The sequence below is a fragment of the Gymnoscopelus microlampas genome (assembly GCF_963454915.1).
Source record: "Gymnoscopelus microlampas genome assembly, chromosome: 20".
NCBI classification, from domain to species: Eukaryota; Metazoa; Chordata; class Actinopteri; order Myctophiformes; family Myctophidae; genus Gymnoscopelus; species Gymnoscopelus microlampas.
The window spans coordinates 40047070-40064569 of NC_139957.1; the positions used below are offsets into that span (position 1 = coordinate 40047070).

A 17500-nucleotide genomic window follows, 5' to 3' on the forward strand; every position below is an offset into this window, starting at 1 on the left:
AAATAAATAAAATAAAGTTCATACAATATGTTATACAACATCATCATCTCCATATGAGATGATACATTCTGAAGCTGTCTGACTTCTTCACATTATTATAGATGGTTGAAAATGTCTTTGAAAAGACAGTTACTCACTGAGGTGTGGATTGACAGGAGCTGTGGAGAGATGGTAAAATAAATGGCATTAGTCCAGTGTTTATGTGTAGTGATGATGAAGTGATGAAGTAAAAGACATGGCATTAGATCAGTGTTTATGTGTAGTGATGATGAAGTGATGAAGTAAAAGACATGGCATTAGTCCAGTGTTTATGTGTAGTGATGATGAAACAACATTATATAATTATATTGTTTTAGCATTGATCAGCTCGTTTTCCCAAAAGATCTGTGAACGATATTATATAAATATATTATATTTGGCCACGGACCCCCATCTCAAAATATTGTGTTCCAGGGACAATATGATTTTTTTTTCGCTTAAAAAAAATAATATATATATTCAAAGACTTTTTAAAAAATAGCAGATCTACAAGCTCATAGCGCGGCACATGGTCGCGTGTGCCGTGTGTGTGTGCGCGTGCGTGTGTGTGTGCGCGTGCGTGTGTGTGTGCGCGTGCGTGTGTGTGTGTGCGTAACGGCACACTGCGTACCACTGTAGGTGACGGTGCGCTCGGTGCAGTCTCCCTCTCCGTAGCGGCTGATGGGGGTCAGTCGGACCAGGTAGGACTCCGGCTTGACCAGCTCCGTCAGGTTGTAGGTCAACAGCTGTCCTCTGTCCATCTGTCTGTCCATGGGGATCTCCTGCTCCCACCAGCGAGACTGACTCATCTGGAGAAAAAGACACGTCAAAGCAACGTGGTTCTCAAACCTTTTCATGTCATCGAATGTTTGTGTTAACCCATTAAAGCTAGGAACACATACTGAGTCATTTTAAGATTTCTTTGGCTATTTTGAAAAAGTATCGTGAAAATGTGTGCAAATCATTGAACATGTATGTATGTATTTTTAAATTGAACATTTGTAACTCAAATCTTTGCTTCTCTGGGGGATTCTACAAATGTCTTCTAAATCCTAACAGTTCTAGGGACCCCCAGAAGCAGCAAAGATTTGAGTTACAAATGTTCGCTTTAAAAAAAATATATATTCAAAAATGTTCACACATTTTTCTTTTTTAATTTGCAGATCTACAAGCTCGTAGATCTGCTCTTTTTGAATAGCCAAATAAATCTAAAATGATCAGTAGAGTTAGCATTCTACTGATCTCTCTCTGCCCTGAGCACCCTCTACCCTCCTCTCCTCTCCTCTCCTCTCCGTCTCTGTCATCGTGTCTGTACCCTCATTCTTCAATATTTCACTGTCATTATTTTTTCATCTCTCTCTCTCTCTCTCTCTCTCTCTCTCTCTCTCTCTCTCCCCCCTCTCCCCCCCTCTCTCTCTCTCTCTCCCTCCCTCCCTCCCTCCCTCCCTCCCTCCCTCCCTCCCTCCCTCCCTCCCTCTCTCTCTCTCTCTCTCTCTCTCTCTCTCTCTCTCTCTCTCTCTCTCTCTCTCTCTCTCTCTCTCTCTCTCTCTCTCTCTCTCTCTCTCTCTCTCTCTCTCTCTCTCTCTCTCTCTCTCTCTCTCTCTCTCTCTCTCTCTCTCTCTCTCTCTCTCTCTCTCTCTCTCATCTATCTCTGTACCTTGTGACTGCACTGTAAAGCTAAAGAGGGTTTGACTTTGAGTGACTTAGACAGCCTTAAAAAGGGATAAATCACTCTGTGTGAGGTAATTAGGAACACACCAGGAGTGTCTGTCTGTCTGTCTGTCTGTCTGTCTGTCTGCCTGCCTGTCTGTCTCTACACTGTCTGCCTCTCAGATGTCCTACTGTCTGTCTCTCCTACACTGTACACTAATAGAGCCTGCCTGCTTGCTCAGGGGATAAATTGACCATCAGGTCAAAATTCGTGTCAGATCCATGTGTCTTTGACACGATCTAAAATGTCTCAATAGAAGAGCAGGGAGACCAAATACAACCACCCCAGTTGTATAAGTTATATTGTTTTAACATAATCTACCATACAGATCAGACAAAATTACATTTCATTCATTAAGAAAATAAGTGACATAGTGCCGCTTTAAATTAACACATTCACTGCCAAGGATGACTTTTACAAAACAAAATTCCAAAGGCCCAGACTGCCAAAGACGCCTTTTACAACTTTTTTGCTTTCAATGGTATTCCACCAGATGGCGCTGTTCTCTAACACACGAGTGACCATGTTCATCCTCAAGTCACACAGATCCAGGAGATCACGTGAACTCAAAATAGTCAGAGAAGACATAAAACACCATAAAAACACCAGCAGGGGCTTAATGAAGTTCTATCAACCTCATAGACACATGAAAAACAGAAAACGTGCAAAACCATGGCACCACCTCTTTAAATATTCTGTGACTAGTTGAAAAGGTAAGGAAAACCAAAAATCACTGGTAGCATGGGCGATTCATTTATGTATTTGATCTGGCAGAGAAAGAGTTAACACCAGGGATTTTAGTCAGCGGAACCACCCCCCCCCCCCCAGGTTTCATGTGTGTGTGTTCAGACGAGTGTGGTGCGGCGGGTGGTGGTGCTGTTAGCCTCACCTGTCTGATGCCCAGCCGGTAGGCCACGATGCGGTCCACAGCTTCAGGGTTCATCTGGGTCCACTGCAGGGTGAAGCCGTACACTCTGGGGCGGTTCTGCCACACGGCGCTGGACGTGTCATAGTAGAACTCTGGGGGATACGCCTTCCCTGCACGCACACGCGCACACGCGCACACGCGCACACACACACACACACACACACACACAGGTGTAAAGTAACTATAAGTACATGTACTCAAGTACTGTACTTAAGTACAATTTTGAGGTATTTGTGAGTGGTGCCAACCACTCCTACATTTGACTTTGTCCGTGTGTCCGTATGTCCGTCCGTCCGTATCATAGACTGTAAAAAAGAATGGACAAAGCCACTCCCCTGCTTTCTACAGAACGAAAATGAAGCCGATAGTTCAGAAACATGCATTCCTCCATCGTTAATATATACAGTTGGCCACGCCGGAACTCAAACGCTATTGGTTGAGACCAGACACGTGACCAGCGAACCGGAAAACAACCCCCAAAAAAACTATTGGTTGGGTAGCTTGTCAATCAAGAGTAGGGCAGGGAATGAATGCTATTGGTTGTGTAGGTTGTCAATCAAATCATCCCGCCCCTCCTGGAGCATAGCCTATATCGTCAATTTTAGAATAAATGGGACCATAATTTAGCAAAACGCATATCATGATGATTGAAAGGAGACTTTAAACCAGCGACTGGAAGCATATAGAATTTATGACAATTTTTATTACGGTAAGAAAATCTAGTCTAAAGTTTGTCAAAAACCCATTCACTTGCGTTAAAATAAATTCTTTCTGACACTGCAGGTCGGCGCAGGGTAAAACAGTGCCTCACTCTGGCCATTCATAAGCTTCCGTGTTGGCCTCATCGTAAATATCCAAGCCTTGCCCCTTGGTCCGTCCGTATGTTTGAGCACGGCTGATTGATCAAGCTTCACGTGACAATATGTTGTCACGTGTCACGTGACAACATATTGTTGCTGATTGTTGCGGATGCAACCAGTTACACTTTCAAAGGCACCACTCTCTTCACACTGGGTGTGATTTTTTTCTTTTTTACTTTACTGGAGTATTTACAATTTTCAGTACCTTTACTTCTACTCCACTACATCTCAGAGGCAAATATTTTACTTTTACTCCACTACAATTATTTGAAAACACCCCCCATTTATAAATGTAAATTTCTCCTGTTGTTGTTAATCCTCAATTTTAGATTAGGATTAGAGCAACGACGTAGACAGCTGTGACAGTACACAGTCTAATGACACACTGTGTGTGTGTGTGTGCGTGTGCGTGTGCGTGCGTGTGCGTGCGTGCGTGCGTGCGTGCGTGCGTGTGTGTGTGTGTGTGTGTGTACTGTACATCAGGTTTACAGGATTCTAAAACATCTTAGTGGTTGAAGGTTCGAGGACAGGCCGGTACAAACCTGACAGGTAACAGATTATAGGCCTGTCGCAGTCATTAACATAATCGCCTCATCGCAATTACTTTGCATAATTGTCACGATCGTTTCCATGTTGAAGAATGTTGGTATATTTTCTAACGTAAAAAAAAAAATAGTGAAAACTGCACATCTACAAGCTAATCGGAAGTTAATGTTTTTTTCTTCCAACTCTTCCACTGCCAGAGTAAATATATAAATAAAGCCGTGACTGCCAGCGATTGTTCGACTTTCTTACCTTTTCAAGTAGTCACAGAATATTTATCTCCAGTATGATCGATCCCCTGATGGTTGCTAATAACGGAGGTTTCAATAGCGGTTTCACTGTGCTTTCGTGAAAAAAAAAGAAATGTCATCTCAACCTCCCGTTCGCTTGTTATACGCCGTTGAAAATAGCATGTCTCGCCAAAAATACTAACCCTAACACAGGAGCCGAGATACAGGTTATTTCCCAAATAAATTAACCAGGAAGTGAATGGAGCAGTAAATCTTCGGATCACATTATCTCCTGGTTCTTTGTGAAAAAACGATTAAAAAAAAATTAATTGGCCTCCAGGGAGTGTGTCTGCACAGTTTCGCTGCGATCAAGCCAACGGTGTCGGAGATTAGCTGCTCACAGACGGACGGACACACACACGGACGGATACACACGCGGACGGACGGAGCTTGTAGATCTGCTATTTTTGAAAAATGTGTGCAAATCTTTGATTCTTTTTTTCATTTTTAACACAAATCTTTGCTTCTGGGGGTCCCTGGCACAACATATTTTCAGGTGGGGGTCCGCCACATACATGTCAATTTGGGGGTCCTTGGCACGAAAAAGTTGGAGAACCACTGCACCCTCCCCCCCATACAAGATTTGAGTTTAAAAAAAGATCCCAAATATTTTTTTTTATCAGATTGTGGTTCTACATACAGCGGTTAAACTGATTGTGATGCTATATTAACCCATTAAGACCGGGGACCCGTCTGTGTCATTTTAGATTTCTTTGGCTATTCAAAAATAGCAGATCTACAAGCTCATAGCGCGGCACTCGGTGCCGCGCTATGAGCTTGTAGATCTGCTATTTTTGAAAAATCGTGAAAATTAATTATTACATTTTTTTTCCGAAAAACTGTTCTTTAGAAGCGGCCTCAGGTCTTAATGGGTTAACACATTTAGCTGGGGACCCCTTGGAACCCCCTCAAGGACCCCCGGACCCCACTTTGAGAAACCCTGCACCAGAGAGACGGGACCAATCACCTCAGCATGTTATGAATCATTCAAACTCCCTCGCACCCCCACGGTGCAGCGCGCCCAACATCTATCTAGCAGATCTACAAGCTCCTATAGTGTCAGTCAGCAAGCTGAACTCACTGCCACCTTCTCAAGGACACATGTGTGTGTGTGTGTGTGTGTGTGTGTGTGTGTGTGTGTGTGTGTGCGTGCGTGCGTGCGTGCGTGCGTGTGAACTTGCTAACCACTACTCATCACATTCTCAACCACACACACACACACACACACACACACACACACACACACACACACACACACACACACACACACACACACACACACACACACACAGATCAAAGCTTGGTGCTGATGGCTGATGACACATAACCACTGCTCTTAACACCAAACAGAGGAGAGAGAGAGAGAGAGAGAGAGAGAGAGAGAGAGAGAGAGAGAGAGAGAGAGAGAGAGAGAGAGAGGGCGAGAGAGAGAGAGAGAGAGAGAGAGAGAGAGAGAGAGAGAGAGAGAGAGAGAGAGAGAGAGAGAGAGAGAGAGCGAGAGAGAGAGAGAGAGAGAGAGAGAGAGAGAGAGAGAGAGAGAGAGAGAGAGAGAGAGAGAGAGAGGGCGAGAGAGAGAGAGAGAGAGAGAGAGAGAGAGAGAGAGAGAGAGAGAGAGAGAGAGAGGGCGAGAGAGAGAGAGAGAGAGAGAGAGAGAGAGAGAGAGAGAGAGAGAGAGAGAGAGAGGGCGAGAGAGAGAGAGAGAGAGAGAGAGAGAGAGAGAGAGAGAGAGAGAGAGAGAGAGAGAGAGAGAAAGAGAGAGAGAGTGACAGAATGCGCATCTGTACTGAACTCAGAGGGTAAATGTGTGGTTGTGTTTGATCCTACATGAAAGAGGACATGATGTTGTAAAACTCTGGAGGTCAGCTTGATGATCAGACTGCATGTCGTTGCTGTCGGGCAGAAACGTCTCATCTCCCCAAAAAAACAACACTTTTTGTGTTTTTTAGTAAATTAACGGACCTACTTGATCACACCACAAAAGCATCAAAAGTAGCAGATCTATAAGCTCGAAACGCGTCGCTTCGCGCCGCGTTTCGAGCTTATAGATCTGCTACTTTTGATGCTTTTTGAATTTGAATCCTGAAAAGTAACAGTTTTGGACATGTGAGGTTTCCACCCGACAGAGACAGACGTTGCTGTCAGAACTGAGGGGGTTAATTTGTTCTAGAAACGTCCCGTTTCTAACGAGACGATCAAGCACAGATTCCGTTGGCATGGTGGTGTGTGTGCTGTGTTGCGATAATGAGTGTTTACTTGCGCACGCGCGCACGCACGCACGCACGCACGCACGCACGCACGCACGCACGCACGCACGCACGCACGCACGCACGCTTTTCCCACATTTACCGTAACACACACATGGTTTGAAGACAAATATCCTATCGGGGACAATATAGATTATTATTATTATTAACAATTTCTATTCTATGTGATAGATGCTTCATCGATGTACATGTTCTTTGGCGCTGTCAACACTTTAGTGGTTGACTTTCTACCTGAAGTATCACCGTGTTTGTCTTCTATTTAAGCAGCTTCTCTGTCTACAAGGCGAGGATGAAACATACTTTGACAGCTTTCTCATTGAAAGTTCAGTCTGTCTTCGTCCCGCACTCCAGACATCTGGGAGGTTTAGACAAGGCAAACTGCTAGCAGGACAAATCGCAGTTTAACGCTGACTCATACCAAAAGCTCTTTGCTGTTGAAATCCTTCATTATTGTCGACTAATAGCTTGGTAATTATGTTAATCCTCTGAAGCTACTTGATTTCCAAGTATCAAAAAAAAAGAAAAGAAAGAAAGAAAAGTCCATGACCAAAATCCCTTGAACGCGCACGAGAGCGGAGTTTGGAACTTACAAATGTCCTAGTTCCCAAATTGGCATGTTATTTAAACAGATGCTATAGGTTCATTGTTTACCTGGTATATTGTTTAGACTGATGCTAGGTTCTTGGTTGACCTGTGATCCCAGTCTAATGAAGCGCTATACACTCTCTGTGCAATTTACGTATATAAGTCGCTCTGGATAACACCGTCTGCTAAATGCCTAAATTGCAGAGGTGGAAAAAGTACTAATATGTTTTACTTAAGTAAAAGTATCAATACTGCAATGTAGAGGTACTCCGTTACAAGTGAAATTCCGGAATTCAAAATGTACTTGAGTAAAAGTACAAAAGTATTGGTATCAAAATGTACTTAAAGAACCAAAAGTAAACCCCAACCAAACCCTAACCTAACCCTAACCCAATCGATGATTCAAATGACAGCCAAAAAAAAAAGAAAAGATGCCCAAGCAACAGGACAGTAAAGCATGGATGTGGATTTGTCTTCACGGCTACATACTGATATTTCTACTGACAGATCAGATCAGAGGGGAGAGAGAGAGAGAGAGAGAGAGAGAGAGAGAGAGAGAGAGAGAGAGAGAGAAGAGAGAGAGAGAGAGAGAGAGAGAGAGCGAGAGCGAGAGAGAGTGCAAGACAGATGACAAGATCGAAGGACAGAGGTAGTGTAATACAGAAGAAGGGAGGGAAAAGTGTGAGTGAGCGACACCTTGAAAGAGAGATAGACAGAGGAACAAAGACAGGCATACAGTTGCAAGAGGGGGGGTGAGAAGAGATAAGAGGTCCAGAAAGAGAAGGGCAAGACAAAGGAAAAAACTGGAGCGAGAGAGGTGGAGAGTTTAACCTACAGTGCCTACTGCCTACTGTATTACAATTTTAACTTAAATTAAATAAGATTTAGAAGGCATTTGTAGAATCGGCCTCAGGTCTTAACAGACAGACAGACAGAGGGACAAACAGGCAACAGACAGAGAGAGAGAGAGAGAGAGAGAGAGAGAGAGAGAGAGAGAGAGAGAAGAGAGAGAGAGAAGGGGGAGAGAGAGAGAGAGAGAGAGAGAGAGAGAGAGAGAGAGAGAGAGAGAGAGAGAGAGAGAGAGAGACACACACACAGACAGGAGGGAAATCAAAGAGAGTGCATGATATTAAGAGGAGGAGGTTTGTGAGGGAAATAAAGATAGTTCTATAATCCTCTTTTTTGCGTGCTGTGCAGGATGGAATGAATGTTCATGTGCAAAAAATCCACAGCCAGGTAATCTGAGGGAGAGAGAGAGAGAGGACTTTGGTGGCAGCCAGTCACTAGAATGACTGTTACATCAACACTGGAGAGATCAAGACCAGCCTGCTCCATGGCGCTTCACTTGTACTTTTTTGTCCATTGACGCTTTGGATTGACTGACGTTTTAGACGGCTAAAATAATTGCTGATATTTATTTGTACGAGCCCACAACACGTCACGATCATGTGATCAGGGTAGAAGACTGGGTTAAGCAAATAAAAATGGGATTTGGACAGAGTGCTATGAGCTTGTAGATCAGCTATTTTTGAAAAATCTCGAAAATGTGTGCAAATCTTTGAAGATTTATTTTTAAAGCCAACATTTTTAACTCAAATCTTTGCTTCTGGGGGGGTCCCTGGAAGAAAACATTTTGTGATGCGCGGCCAAATATCATTTTGGGGGTCCTTGACATGAAAAGGTTCGAGAACCACTGATATAGCAACATAAGTTTTTTCTAAAAACTGTTAGGATTTATAGCAGATTTACAAGCTCATAGCTATGAGCTTGTAGAGTTTTGAATAGCCAAAAAATCTAAAAATGACACAGATGCATTCCCGAAAAAAAGGCACTCATATCCAGAGTGACTTAGAAAGTAGAAAGAGTCCAGAGAAGGTTGAGGTTAGTTAGTGTGATGTCATGTTTGCGCATCCCCACTAGAGAGAGAGAGAGAGAGAGAGAGGCTGGTGTTGATGAAGAGGCAGCCTTCTTCAGTCTATGAGTCACATCCTCCGTTCCTCTGAGTCTTCATCATCAACACAACAACCTCTGGCTGCCCTCTCGCCAGTGGTGAAGTAACTAAGTACATTTACTCAAGTACAATTTTGAGTTATTTTTCACTTTACTGGAGTATTTCCAATGTTCAGTACTTTTACTTCTACTCCACAACATCTCAGAGGCAAATATTGTACTTAAAAGCTCACAATGCGTCGCGATCTGCTACTTTCAAGAGATTTTTATACATTTGAAACCTCGCAAAATATGGGACATTCTGCATGAGTACTTTTACTCAAGTAAATGTTTAATTCCGGTTACGGACTTTTACTTGTACATTCTACATTGCAGTATTGTATACTTTTACTTAAAGAATGTGAGTACTTTTTCCACCACTGCACTCTCACTCTCATGTCCATTACGCCCCCTGCTGGACATGACGCTATAGTATGTCACAGGGACTTAACCCCCCCAATCCCACCCTTGATGCTGAGTGCCATTTTTTTACTCAAATCTTTGCTTCTGGGGTTGGGGGGCGGGGCCCTGGAACAACATATTTTGATGGGGATCGGTGGCCAAAAACATGTCATTTTTGGCGGTGTTCATTTAGTTGACTAAGACTAAGACTAAATGACTACGATTTTGATATTTAGTCGACTAAGACTAAACAATTTCAGATGACTTAAACTAAATGGCTTGTTATTCAAAAGACTAAGACTAAATCAGAATTTGCTGTCAAAATGAACACTGATTTTGGGTGGTCCTTGACAAGAAAAGGTTTGAGTGCCACTTATACTGTATAGCAACGATAGATTTTTCATAAAAATCAAGACATTTCACAGTTACAAATGTTCGCTTTAAAAATAAATATATATTCTAGGATTTGAACGCGTTGTCACGATTTTTCCAAATTAGCAGAGATGCGTTCCCAGATTGAATGGGTTAAAAAAAACGTCCTTTCTTCCACTTGAAGAGCTGCCCTCTCACTCACTTCATTTTGCCATGAATCATGAATCATATTGACCTGGAGGGAGATATGACCTCCGACTGGATGATATGAAGGACAACTAACCTTTATGCATGGGTGGAAAAAGGACTCAAATGTTTTACTTCAGTAAGTATCAATACTGCAATGTAGAAGTACTCTGTTACAAGTGAAAGTCTGGTGCTCAAAATTTACTTGAGTAAAAGTACAAAAGTATTGGTATCAAAATGTACTTAAAGTACCAAAAGTAAAAGTACTGAAATGTTTGAATATAGCAGATCTACAAGCTCACAACGTGTCGCATCGCGTTGTGATGCTATATTAACTAATTTAGCTGGGGACCCCCTGGAACCCCATCAAGGGCCCCACTTTGAGAACCCCCTGCTCTGACATACAGAGGTCAAAATAACATTTTATTCACAAAGGAAAAGTCACGGATTGCAGCTTTATATTAACACTGGGGGATTTGACTGTTTGACTGTCCCGGCTGAAATCAAGATAAACGTGCGGCTCATTGCATCCCCAGGGACACTTCATGAAGTCTCTCATCTCGGTGTGCCAGTTCCCTCACAGCCCACTACTGCTACGGTCCGTCATATCAGACTCTATTCTTTGTAGAGGAAAGGGACTCCATAAAACATATATTTATTGGGAAACACAAACAACATTTCAGACCTTCATTCCTATGTTTAAGATAGTCTCTTGTGTACTACCGACTCGAGACCTTGTTCTTGTTTCCGAATAAAAAAAACGACTTTAGATTTGCAAGTGAAGAAGATAGTGAGCGGGAGTCCTTTCTTCTACAATAGTCGGCCCCATCCCCCATGGTCTTCTCCCATCATGCAGCCGTCTTTCTGACGGTGTGCAAAAAAAGGTTTTGCTCTTTTAGACTCCCTCGTTTGTTTCAAAATAATCAGACTCACCTGTAACGAGGAAGGTGCAGCGGCCCGCCCCCGCCTCGTTGGTGATGTCACAGGTGTACTCCCCGTAGCCCTCCCTGTTCAGAGCTCTGACGTGGTAGTCTGTCTCGTCCCGCTCGTTCATCTGACCCACCGTCAGCAGGCGACTGCCCAGCTTCCACTCGTACCTGACACACACACAGGCAGGCACGCACGCAGGCACGCAAGCAGGCACGCACGCACGCAGGCACACACACACACACACGCACGCGCGCGCGCGCACACACACACACACACACACACACACACACACACACACACACACACACACACACACAGGACATGTTATTTCATCTGATCCAATGGAAGTCTATACCAGTGGTTCTCAAAGGACCACCATAACTCTGAGAGTGTACAAATGTAATGGTCCATTTATACACTCTCAGAGTCACAGACCTGTAAGGGTCCATTTGGAACCGTCTTTCTTTGGTGTTTCGCCCATGGTGGGCGTGGTTATAATTATGCCTAAACCCTAACCTCACAGACACTATGCCTAAACCCTAACATTAACTCTAACCTCATAAAAAGCTATACGCAAACCCTAACCCTAATCTCACAAACACTGGCCCTCATTTATCAACGCAGCGTATAAACTGGCGTATATTTTTCCATATATTCGACCGTACACCAACGTCAAAGTCACATTTATCAAAGGATCCTATACAGCCGATCCTAGCGTACATCATGTCGGAGCTTTGATAAATCTCACGTCTAAAAACGAGCGTCATTTAAATAACACGCCCTTAAATATTCTCAAAACGCCCCGATTTTACGACATGAAGAAGAACCAGAATACGACCAAAGACATGAAACACGCCCGCCCAGCTGTGTTTCTCATGTAATCCGTACCGTAGCGGTACAATCGCTGTCACGTCAGCTTGTAGAATACGTGAATGACATATTATGATACCAATTACATCACCATGAATGGAATACATTTGTATATTAATTTATTCAACCCATACCGAGCAGTGCACGTTCGAGTTACACTAAAATAAAGCCGTCAGGCTATTCCCATTTCCCAGTGAGACTAGGACCGTCGGACGGGCGAGTCCCGTCCCGCTCCGCATTAATGAGAGATAGCCTGGAGAGAACATTAATGAATGAAGGCTGGTGTGTGTTGGACCATGGGTTAAATGTCTGATCTCCCGGTGGCCATGAAAATATAACAGCAGCGCCGTTGCACCAGTCTAAACTCCCGAGAGTGCCCTCGCAGAAGCGCTGTATATTTTGAAAATAGCAGATCTACAAGCTCACAACGCGTTGCGATGTGACGCTGGCTTGTGAGCTTGTATATCTGCTATTTTCAATGTAGCCAGATCTACAATCTTATCTGAATGACTGTTAAAGCAGAAGCAGTTTGTTTAAATTACTTTATAAAATGTTATATTTTCACAGGGATTATTTATTAGTGTAGATATACATTTAGGAGTGGATTATGTGTCCAGATGCCTGTCAGACAGTCAGAAAATGCTGCTCCGCAGGTTTAGGATGGAATAAACAGGCGCAGCCAACGCCAACAACTGGTCCCGACCAGACGTGAGATTTCAGTGTACCGTAGGATGAAGCCCACGTCAGGATATATTGATAAATGCCGAAAGGTGCGGTGATCTCGCCGTACGCCCATTATTTGGGCTGCACCGCGTTCATAAATGAGGGCCACTATGACTAAACCCTAACCTTAACCCTAATCTCACAAATACTATGCCTAAACCCTAACCTTAACCCTAGCCTCACAAACACTATGCCTAACCCTAACCTTAACTCTAACCTCACAAACACTATGCCTAAACCCTAATCTCACAAACACTATGCCTAAACCCTAACCTTAACCCTAATCTCACAAACACTTAGCCTGGGATCCAGCCTGCTTCGCTACGTTCGGCGGACTTTTATTTCTCTCTTCACTACTCAGTCTGGAATGCCTCCTATCTCCAAGGGAGGCGGGACATGCCAAACGTTTCGAATCGTGCCGTGGCTTCTGATTGGTCTGTGGTGCAGGGCGGGACAAAAAAAACAGTGTGATCGTTGTGATTCGTCATTCGTTTGAACAACATCCAATCAGCAACGACGTTGCCTAACGTAACATATGTAGTTCCAGTGTAGTTCAGCAAAACGAGTCAATGGGGTGCATTCCAGACTGAGTAGCGAAGAGAGAAATAAAAGTCCGCCGAACGTAGCGAAGCAGGCTGGATCCCAGGCTAACAAACACTATGCCTAAACCCTAACCGTAACCCTAATCTCACAAACACTATGCCTAAACCCTAACCTTAACTCTAACCTCACAAACACTATGCCTAAACCCTAATCTTAACTCTAACCTCACAAACACTATGCCTAAACCCTAATCTCAAAAACACTATGCCTAAACCCTAATCTCACAAACACTATGCCTAAACCCTAACCTTAACCCTAATCTCACAAATACTATGCCTAAACCTTAATCTCACAAACACTATGCCTAAACCCTAACCTTAACCCTAATCTCACAAATACTATGCCTAAACCTTAATCTCACAAACACTATGCCTAAACCCTAACCTTAACCCTAATCTCACAAATACTATGCCTAAACCCTAACCTTAACCCTAGCCTCAGAACCACGCCCACCTGGGGGAAACACCAGGAAAAGAGAGAGTCTGGAGAACACAGGAGAAGGTCATGAGACATAAATCAAAGAAAATAGAATAGAATAGAATAGAATAGAATAGAATAGAATAGAATAGAATAGAATAGAATAGAATAGAATAGCATACCGGAGGATCCTGGCTGGGTGAGCACTCAGCAGGCGACAGTTGAGGCTGAAGGCTCGACCCAAACCCTGACGAATCTCAGTGTAGGCCGGCTCTACTGTGGGAGGGACTGCAGAGGAGAGGAGAGGAGAGGAGAGGAGAGGAGAGGAGAGGAGAGGAGAGGACTGTCATTAAATATGAAGAGAGAAGTAACTTCAAGCATCACTCTCTCTCTCTCCCACACGCACACGCACACACACACACACACACACACACACACACACACACACACACACACACATCCTCAGCATAGTGTGTGTAGATACAGACGTCATAAACCCGTTGATGTTTAAGAGGACATGTTGGCCTTGATGGGACATCCCCAATGAAAAATACAAGTGATAGGAGGATGCCTGTAGAGGCGTGTTAGCATTTCTCAAACTTAATTTTTGATTTTTCTAACCACCTTTTTCTCTTACAAATCCTTCAATTGTCACTTCACCGTCATCTGGGGACCCCCCCAGCCCCCCAAAACATAATCATGTGGGGACCCTCCTGGGGGTCCTGCACTGCTCCAGGGAGTCCAGTGTGGTATCATCATCGTCGGCACAGATTTTGTTCCGAGCATCGTGGGAACAGAGAGAGTCACACCGGACCTACACTGTACATATGCACCGGCTGAGCCTACTCTGTCCCCACACTGTGGAGGGAATCCCAGTGGGGGGGGGGGGGGGGGGCGGGGGACACTAGCATTTCGTTCAGCGGGACTGCAACCCCCCCCCCCCCATGGGCACTGACAACCTGTCATGTATTAATGTTCAGCTAGGGATGAGATGAGCCAACACTGGTGGTGACTGTTGAAAAGGTTACACTTTGGCTCTCACCCCCCCCCCCCCCCATTGTTTGTACATATAGCGTTACTTTTTTCCTGTATTTTTTGTTTGTACATATAGGTTTATTTTTTCCTGTATTTTTGTGTTGATATTTGAACTGTTTGGTGCTACTATATATGACTATGAATTGAATAGCAAGGACCTCAATGGAAACAAGACCGCAAGGACTTTTTTGGACGGACCTTTTAGTCAAAATGTTATTCATTGTACTTGTGCAGTTTTCACATTATGCCTAATGAAATATTCAATCAATCAAAACAAAACAAATCTCTTTCGGGTTGGGTGAAAAGCTCATATGTCCAAAAACTGCTTCAAAAGTAGCAGATCTACAAGCTCAAAACGCGTCTCGGCGAGCTTGTGGATCTGCTAGTTTTGATGCTTTTTGTGTGACGCTGTAGTATGATCAGGTAGGGTGTTCATTTTACGAAAACAAAACCCCCACAAAACGTTAGAATAAGGAGATAGGAGTTTTCCGAAACGCCCGGAATTATAAATAAGCAGTGAATGTTTCTACACAACAAATGTTTGCAAAGCGGTCTGACAACATAAATAAATAATCCATCAAAGCTGCTGTACTGTACCTTCTCCAGCTGGAAGCGGTAGAAAGGAGAACATTGACTCATTCTATCTCTCGGTGTTGAGTCAGGGTCAGGTTTTTACATTTTGACATTTCTTTTTGGTAAATATTGAAGACAGGCAGTAAAGCCACGTTATGTATTGTTTTTTTTAACACAGGGTTATTGCAGCTGAGAAAGAAAGCGCCGCGTTTGATGATCAACGTGTTCAAGGTTCGGGTAACCCAACCACAGTGGTGGAAGAAGTACTCAGATATTTTACTTGAGTAAAAGTAGCAATGCCACAATATAAAAATACTCTGTTACAAGTAAAAGGCCTGTGTTCAAAATGAAAAAGTAAAAGTACAAAAGTATTGTCATCAAAACATACTTAACGTACCAAAAGTAAAAGTGCTAAAATGTTTGAAAATGGCAGATCTACAAGCTCACAACGCGTCGCGATGCGACGCGTTGTGAGCTTGTAGATCGGCTATTTTCAAATAGCCTAGGTTCAAACTGGTTCTCAAATGGTTCGGTAACACTTTACGTAAAGGTCGGGTCTATAATGCATTACAATCGCATTTATAATGCATTATGATGCAAAAATAATGTTTGAACTGTGGACCCCCCACCCTGACGACAATGCCTCAACTCCATTGAGGCATTGTCTCAACTCCATTGTGCCTCAACTCCATTGTAGGAGTTGAGGCATTATATTTAGTTTGACTCGTTGTTGGTTCCACAGATAAATATTGTGAAAATAGCAGATCGTTGTTAATTTGTAGATCTGCTATTTTCCCATTTCCCCCCTCTTTCTCAGGTAATATTTCACAATTTGGCCAATGTTTGACAATTTTTAATAGTATACTTGGGTGACTAATTTTAAAGCAGTAATAGTCTTTTTTTTGCAGTATTAAAAAGGTCTTAAAAGTATACACTTACAGTCTACTGTGTGTTGGTTTGTTTAATGTTGAGTGAGAAAACAATGTTGCATATTAAGATAATAATCTGGGGATCCCCCTAAAATCATGTGGGGACCCCCCTGGGGGTCTTTAACGGGAATTGAACGGCCATCACCTTCACAGGGCATTCTCTCTCTCCTTATATTACACTTTTCACAGTTCTTGTGATTTTCAGCAAAACATGAAGGAGAAATTAAAGCCTTCAAATGCTGACTCAGCCTCTTCAACAATACCACCTTAAGACATCCTTTTATCACGTCACGTGGAAACCTTGTATGTCCAAAACAATGTTTTTTAATTTTATACTGTTGTTAAGTTATGGTTTTGTTTATTAAATAGTGAAAATAGTGATACGTAGTGAGCTTGCAGATCGGCTATTTTCACTACTTTAGTGTGATCACTTTGAGTATGTTGAAGTAAGGCATTAATTTATGGGGGGGGGGGACATAAATAGTTGAAATATGGAGATACAGGGTTTCTGCCTGACAGCAACGATGTCCACCTTAAATCCCCTAATACCCTTCTTACTCGCCCAAACCATTCTATTATTCTTTTATTCGCCCTCAGCTCTTTTTAAAAATAACATTACAACCTGAGAGACAGACAGTTTAGGAGAGACAGACGGTAGGACAGCTGAGAGACAGTGTAGTAGAGACAGACGGTAGGACAGCTGAGAGACAGACAGTGTAGTAGAGACAGACAGTAGGACAGCTGAGAGACAGACAGTGTAGTAGAGACAGACAGTAGGACAGCTGAGAGACAGACAGTGTAGTAGAGACAGACGGTAGGACAGCTGAGCTGAGAGACAGACAGTGTAGTAGAGACAGACGGTAGGACAGCTGAGAGACAGACAGTAGGACAGCTGAGAGAGAGACAGTGTAGGAGAGACAGACGGTAGGACAGCTGAGAGAGAGACAGTGTAGGAGAGACAGACGGTAGGACAGCTGAGAGACAGACAGTGTAGGAGAGACAGACGGTAGGACAGCTGAGAGACAGACAGTGTAGGAGAGACAGACGGTAGGACAGCTGAGAGAGAGACAGTGTAGGAGAGACAGACAGTAGGACAGCTGTGAGAGAGAGACAGTGTAGGAGAGACAGTGTAGGAGAGACAGATAGTAGGACAGCTGTGAGAGAGAGACAGTGTAGGAGAGACAGACGGTAGGTAAGCTGAGAGGGAGACATTGTAAGTTTACAAACTATTTTAGTTGAATAATCATTGAAAAAAATGAGGTGTGAGTGTGT

General features: G+C 43.4%; 1 protein-coding gene across 1 annotated transcript in view; it reads right to left on the minus strand.

The window, feature by feature from the left end:
* Positions 1 to 17500, minus strand: part of LOC311036128 (MAM domain-containing glycosylphosphatidylinositol anchor protein 2-like) — a gene marked incomplete at both ends in the record, with an annotated part of 96060 nt that overhangs the window by 6488 nt on the left and 72072 nt on the right. The window contains 5 exons of the mRNA XM_084044652.1: positions 138 to 158; positions 650 to 827; positions 2619 to 2767; positions 11082 to 11245; positions 13874 to 13979. Of these exons, the coding sequence (XP_083900778.1) occupies positions 138 to 158; positions 650 to 827; positions 2619 to 2767; positions 11082 to 11245; positions 13874 to 13979 (618 nt within the window). The remainder of the gene's footprint in view (positions 1 to 137; positions 159 to 649; positions 828 to 2618; positions 2768 to 11081; positions 11246 to 13873; positions 13980 to 17500) is intronic.